Source organism: Rhinichthys klamathensis, unplaced genomic scaffold, assembly GCF_029890125.1.
Source record: "Rhinichthys klamathensis goyatoka isolate OS25496 unplaced genomic scaffold, OSU_Roscu_1.1 h1tg000441l_1, whole genome shotgun sequence".
NCBI classification, from domain to species: domain Eukaryota; kingdom Metazoa; phylum Chordata; class Actinopteri; order Cypriniformes; family Leuciscidae; genus Rhinichthys; species Rhinichthys klamathensis.
In genome coordinates, this window is record NW_026606937.1 from 17,501 (window position 1) to 25,000 (window position 7,500).

Sequence of the window (7,500 nt, forward strand, 5' to 3'; positions counted from 1 at the left end):
GTCGCCGACGCCCGTGAGATATTTGGCATGCTGAATATCTGGACCTGTCGGCGACTCACAATCCTGCTGTTTGAATGTGTTCTGACTGAAAACTACATCGGCGATGACCGACAGCCAACGAGAGAGCAAGATACAGGGAGGAGGAGTTATAGACCAGAATATCAGTATTTTAATAGATAGGCCTATATTTACAATTATATCAAACAGAAACAAAGCACATTTGCATGACCAGCAGCAACAGCAGGACATTTGCAAAATTATTTATTTACCCCCAACTCTCTTTGCAAAACACAGTCCTTGCTCCCCTCGTCTTCCCAACCATTTCCTGCATAAACTGTTTATTATTATTTTCTCATTTTCGCTACAAATCAGTGCACAGACAATTTGTAGGCTATCATTTTTAATAACAAATTCAGTGTCGCGCGAGAACTCCGGTCTCACGCACGCGTGATCTTCCGTTATTTCCCATCACTTCTCGCGTTTGTTTGGTTGTGAAACGTAGTTTGCGGACCAGGCAGAAGTTGCCGGCGATTCTTTCTTTTGTAAAGTCATGCGGTGTGAAACCTCCTGTCGCCGATCCATCGTGCAGTGTGAACACAGCAGCAACTGAATGAAAACAACAGTGACCCGATTATTTTGAAAATCGTGCAGTCTGAACTCGGCATTAGTGACAGTGCACTCTATTTTTTCACCTATTTTAGGAATATTATTATTTTTTGCACTCTTTCAGACTCTATTTATTGATGTAGAAGTTTTTTTATGCAAGAAGGGAGTGAAATTGCAGACATTACAGTATTTAAAAAGTGTTAAATATAGGAATGCACAAAATATATCGGCCACCATATCGGTATCGGCCGATATATGTTAATTTTTAATGTTATCGTTATCGGCCTGATAAGAAAATTTGTCCGATATATTAAAGCCAATAAATAATGTATTATTTCCATCAGTTGAGACTCTTCAGATGTGCACTGTTCAACATCATGGTATTGAATTGCTTGAAATATGATTAGAATCACTTCAAAAAAAAGAAAATACAGTTCAGTGCAACATGTGCAGCGCAAGTCTGTCATATCGGCTACATAAAATTATAACGAGAACATTATAATTGTGTGTTTGGGACATGGATTAGACTTTTAATCAGGTGCTCAAAAATGATATAAAAATCTGTTTTTAGTTTTATCGGCCGATATATCGGTAATCGGGTTTCAAATATAAAGAATTGACGGTTATCGGCATGTGTGCATCGGACAAAATGTTCATATCCCCCCCTCAACATTTAATCACGCTTTATTAAAATCAAAAGTTGTAGCTATTATTGAATGGATCTGAAATTACAGTTGTATTTTTTAAACTAACTTTAACAATGAATAATAACTTCTATAAACAAATGTAGCTCTTTTTAAAGCATTAACTAACAAGACCTTATTGTAAAGTGTTACTTACTGTTTTATATAATTCTTTTGCACTTTAATCTGTTTGAAACATTTTTTTACTTTATACTTTTTTGTGTATTGCTTGTAATCAGGCTCTCAGAAATTATAAAAAAATCTGGATTTAGATTTATCGGCCACTATATCGGTTATCGGCTTTCAAATATAAAGAATTATCGGTATCGGGCAAAATTTTCACACCGGTGCATCTCTAATATTTATATCAGTAATTATTAAGTTGAGAGCAACGTGTCGGTCATATTGGCTACATAAAATTATAACGAGAACATTATAATTGTGTGTTTGGGACATGGATTTAATAGTGAGACTTTTGTTTTTGTAATCAAAAATGTAAAAAAAAAATTTGATTTAGATTTATCGGCTGATATATCGGTTATCGGCTTTCAAATATAAATAATTATTGGTTATCGTATCGGCAAAAATTTTCATATCGGTGGATCACTAATAAAAGCATCCGCCAAATAAATAATCACAAACGTATTATGTGATTATTGCCATTATATAAGCCACTTTAGTGACAGTGCACTAAATCTTTCACCTATTTTAGGAATATTATTATTTTTTGCACTCTTTCAGACTCTATTTATTGATGTAGTAGTTTTGTATTTAAGAAGGGAGTGAAATTGCAGACATTACAGTATTTAAAAAGTGTTAAATATAGGAATGCACAAAATATATCGGCCACCATATCAGTATCGGCCGATATATGTTCATTTGTAAAGTTATCCGATAAAGATTTGTCCGATATATTAAAGCCGATAAATAATGGATTATTTCCTTCAGCTGAGATGCGCACTGTTCAACATGATGGTTTTAAATTGCTTGAAATATGATTAGAATCACTTCAAAAAAGGAAAATACAGGAAAGTGCAACATGTACAGCGCAAGCCTGTCATATCGGCTACATAAAATTATAATAAAAACATTATAATTGTGTGTTTGGGACATGGCTTTTAATGCTGAGACTTTTGTTTTTGTAATCAGGCTCTCAGAAATTACATAAAAATCTGGATTTAGATTTATCGCCAATATATCGGTTTTCAAATATAAAGAATTATCGGTATCGGGCAAAATGTTCATATCGGTCCATCCCTAATAAAAGCATCCGCCAAATAAATAATCATAAACGTATTATGTGATTATTGCCATTATATAAGCCACTTTAGTGACAGTGCACTATATTTTTTCACCTATTTTAGGAATATTATTATTTCTTTCAGACTCTATTTATTGACGTAGAAGTTTTGTATGCAAGAAGGGAGTCAAATTGCAGAAATGACAGTATTTAAAAAGTGTAAAATATAGGAATGCACAAAATATATCGGCCACCATATCGGTATCGGCTGATATATGTTCATTTTTAATGTTATTGTTATCGGCTTGATAAGAAAATTTGTCCGATATATTAAAGCCGATAAACAATGTATTATTTCCATCAGCTGAGACACATCAGATGTGCACTGTTCAACATGATGGTTTTAAATCGCTTGAAATATGATTAGAATCACTTCAAAAAAGGAAAATACAGGAAAGTGCAACATGTGCAGCGCAAGTCTGTCATATCGGCTACATAAAATTATAATAAAAACATTATAATTGTGTGTTTGAGACATGGCTTTTAATGCTGAGACTTTTGTTTTTGTAATCAGGCTCTCAGAAATTACATAAAAATCTGGATTTAGATTTATGGCCAATATATCGGTTTTCAAATATAAAGAATTATCGGTAGGTATCGGGCAAAATTTTCATATCGGTGCATATCTAATAAAAGCATCCGCCAAATAAATAATCATAAACGTATTATGTGATTATTGCCATTATATACGTATGCTATTATTGCTAATAAATATATATATTGGGTGTTTTTCCGTTCCAGATCATGGCACTCGCCACCGCCCTCTCGTCTCGCTCCACTGGTGTGTGTGTGCAACGATCCCCCTGAGGAGAATCATGCTGTCGGGCAGCTGGCGCCGGGGAACCATCATGGCGTCTGCGAGCGGGTCGGGTCCCGGGTCGAGACTGGGTAACACTGTGATTCTGGAAGCCCAGTATGATTACTCGTACCGCGGCGCCGACGGGCGTCTGGTCTCGATCCACGAGGGCGAGCGATTCCTGCTCCTGAAGAAGACGAACACCGACTGGTGGCAGGCCCGGCGGATCGGCGCGGGCGCGAAGGTCAAACCCGTTTACGTGCCGGCGACGTACGTCATTGAGCTTCCCGTCAGCTCGTTCCGCCCCTCGATGCCCAGCAGCCAATCAGACGCTCTCAAGATGATTCCACGAGGGTCCCTCACGCCCTGCATGCAAACGCACTGCTCAGGTACGGCTCTACGTATTTATTTGATCAAAAAAACAGTAAAAATTTGGAAATATTATTATAATGTAAATCTGCTGTTTTCTATGTGAATATATAGTAAAGTGTAATTTATTCCTGTGATCAAAGCTGAATGTTCAGCATCATTACTCCAGTCTTAAGTGTCACATGATCCTTCAGAAATCACTCTAATATGAGGATCTGATGATCAAGAAACATTTCTGATCATTATCAGTTGTGCTGCTTAATATTTTAGTCGAAACTGTGATGTATTTTATTTTTAAGGATTCTTTGATGAATAAAAAGTTCTAAAGAACAGCATTTATTTGAAATATAATCTTCCGTAACATTATCGATTTAATACATTCCTGCTGAATTACAGTATTAATTTATAATTAACTAACTAAATATAAAATGTTCATCTATGCTTTGGCAAAATAAATATGGAAATGAAGATGTAGATGCTTTCCTGTAACAGTAGAGCGCTGGCGCTTGCAACGCCAAGGTCATGGGTCGATTCCCAGGGAAATGGAGAATATGGAGATGAAGACATAGAAGTGAAAATTAAATATATTTTATATAAAAATTTTATATGTATAAATTATATATTTAATGATTTAAAAATAAATATCAGTGTGCAGATATTTACTATATAAATATAATTTAAAATATATTTAAATTAGGGCTGTCAAATTGATTATTTGCGTTTAAACGCATCTAACATAAATGTTTGTTTATATACACTCACCGGCCACTTTATTAGGTACCCCATGCTAGTAACGGGTTGGACCCCCTTTTGCCTTCAGAACTGCCTCAATTCTTCGTGGCATAGATTCAACAAGGTGCTGGAAGCATTCCTCAGGGAGTTTGGTCCATATTGACATGATGGCATCACACAGTTGACGCAGATTTGTCGGCTGCACATCCATGATGCGAATCTCCCGTTCCACCACATCCCAAAGATGCTCTATTGGGTTGAGATCTGGTGACTGTGGAGGCCATTTTAGTACAGTGAACTCATTGTCATGTTCAAGAAACCAATTTGAAATGATTAGAGCTTTGTGACATGGTGGAAGTAGCCATCAGAGGATGGGTACATGGTGGCCATAAAGGGATGGACATGGTCAGAAACAATGCTCAGGTAGGCCGTGGCATTTAAACGATGCCCAATTGGCACTAAGGGGCCTAAAGTGTGCCAGGAAAACATCCCCCACACCATTACACCACCACCACCAGCCTGCACAGTGGTAACAAGGCATGATGGTTCCATGTTCTCATTCTGTTTACGCCAAATTCTGACTCTAACATCTGAATGTCTCAACAGAAATCGAGACTCATCAGACCAGGCAACATTTTTCCAGTCTTCAACTGTTCAATTTTGGTGAGCTCTTGCAAATTGTAGCCTCTTTTTCCTATTTGTAGTGGAGATGAGTGGTACCCGGTGGAGTCTTCTGCTGTTGTAGCCCATCCGCCTCAAGGTTGTGCGTGTTGTGGCTTCACAAATGCTTTGCTGCATACCTCGGTTGTAACGAGTGGTTATTTCAGTCACTGTTGCCCTTCTATCAGCTCGAACCAGTCTGGCCATTCTCCTCTGACCTCTGGCATCAACAAGGCATTTCCGCCCACAGGACTGCCGCTCACTGGATGTTTTTTCTTTTTCGGACCATTCTCTGTAAACCCTAGAGATGGTTGTGCGTGAAAATCCCAGTAGATTAGCAGTTTCTGAAATACTCAGACCAGCCCTTCTGGCACCAACAATCATGCCACGTTCAAAGTCACTCAAATCAACTTTCTTCCCCATACTGATGCTCGGTTTGAACTGCAGGAGATTGTCTTGACCATGTCTACATGCCTAAATGCACTGAGTTGCCGCCATGTGATTGGCTGCTTAGAAATTAAGTGTTAACGAGCAGTTGGACAGGTGTACCTAATAAAGTGGCCGGTGAGTGTATATGTGTATATATATATTTGTATATATATATATGTGTGTATGTATATATGTATATATATATATACATACACACACATATATATATATATATATATATGTACACACATATTATATAAACACAAACATGAAAGTTTGTTTATATATGTGTGTAAATATATTATTATATTTATATATATATGTGTGTGTGTGTGTGTGTGTGTATATATATATATATATATACACACATTTATATATATGTACACATACATATTATATAAACACAAACTTTTATGTTACATACAATTAATCACGATTGATCGATTTGACAGCACTAATTTAAATATATGAATATAATTTTTTGCTGCCTTTTAAAAATTCAGCAATGTCATACATATTGCAATGATGTCATTATGCTACTCTCCATTTCCATTAATCAGATTCAAAACAATTATTTGCATTATCTTAAAAATGCACCTGAAAGTACAATAGAACATATGCATTTCTAGTACATGAGGGGATGATGACATGATTTGGTAACACTTTACTTGAAGGGGTGTGCATAAGACTGACACGACACCTTCATAATCATGACAGGACACACGTCATAAATATGAAGGAGGTTTATGCATGTTTATGACTAGGGATGCACGATGATATCGGGACAACATCGGTATCGGCCGATAAAAGCTTAAAATGACCATCATCGGCATCGGCCGATATGAATATTTCTGCCGATGAGCCTTGCCGATAGGGTGGCTTGTTTCCTATGCGCACGTGACGACCGTGAACGAAGCATGAGCGCCAGCAACTTAAAGTCCCTGTAAAGTAAAAACTAAGTATGTGTTCTGAGTTTGTCACACCACAGAAAAATGTGTTATTAGCCACCCTGACAAATTTGAATGATAAAAAAAAGCAGCCGACGGTGATATTTGTGATACTGCTTTCGGGACGGGGAGATGAAGGCCGAGGCGGGAGATAGTCGGTTCGGCCCCATTCACCAGTAACAGCGGATTATCAGTGAATCCCAGTTGTCTCCGACGAAAGTTTATAAAACTATCCCGTGTAAAATGATCGCTACAGAGGCGGGTGTTGGCGGTGATCCTCAGCTCTCCATCAAGGTTGGCTCTTCACAAAATTAATCCACCTCTTCTTGATGAGATCGTTTTTAGGAAATTTAAATAAAGACACCAATCTGTTTTGTACATGATCGCATCCAGGTAGCAGCCTACGCATTTCCGTGTCGAAGGCATAGCTAGCTAGCAAACTGTAGGCTGTAGCAACTAATAGTACTGACAGTAAGTCGCGATTGAGTGGCCTCAGTGCGTCATCAAGTAGGGGCGTGTCCAGGAGCTCAGGGGCTCCAGTGCGTCATCGAGCCCCGTTTTAGCCCCGCCCAAAAAATCCGGAAAATAGCAATGGTGAAAAACTGTTTAACGGTCTAACTCCACAATTCAGTAATTCACAGTTCAGTCTTTGTAATATGTTTTAGCAATACATTTCTAACATTTATAATGGGTTTAGATTTTTTTTTTAGAATTGCCTTTACAGGGACTTTAAACTTCCAACTAGGGGTGTGCGTCTCACGGTTTTTGATCGTGGACGATTAAAATGTCTCCACGATCTGCTTTTGAAGAAAAATCATAGTATTGTGCATTCTATCAGTTCAATTCTGGCGCCTTCATCTCAACATACTGTACAACGCGACGTACATTCACATCACATGTAAACGCAGAGGTAGAGTTACACTCACGGGACACCGCAATTCACAAAAGTTCATTGTTTGCATGTGCGTCAAAGTCTTG

At 37.8% G+C, this 7,500-nt stretch overlaps 1 protein-coding gene across 2 annotated transcripts in view; it reads left to right on the forward strand.

Moving 5' to 3' along the window:
• Positions 1 to 7,500, forward strand: part of arhgap9 (Rho GTPase activating protein 9) — a 68,544-nt gene that overhangs the window by 13,970 nt on the left and 47,074 nt on the right. For both annotated transcript variants that reach the window (XM_056236226.1, XM_056236227.1), the window contains exon 2: positions 3,331 to 3,774. In XM_056236226.1, the coding sequence (XP_056092201.1) occupies positions 3,405 to 3,774 (370 nt within the window). In that variant the 5' untranslated portion in view covers positions 3,331 to 3,404. The remainder of the gene's footprint in view (positions 1 to 3,330; positions 3,775 to 7,500) is intronic.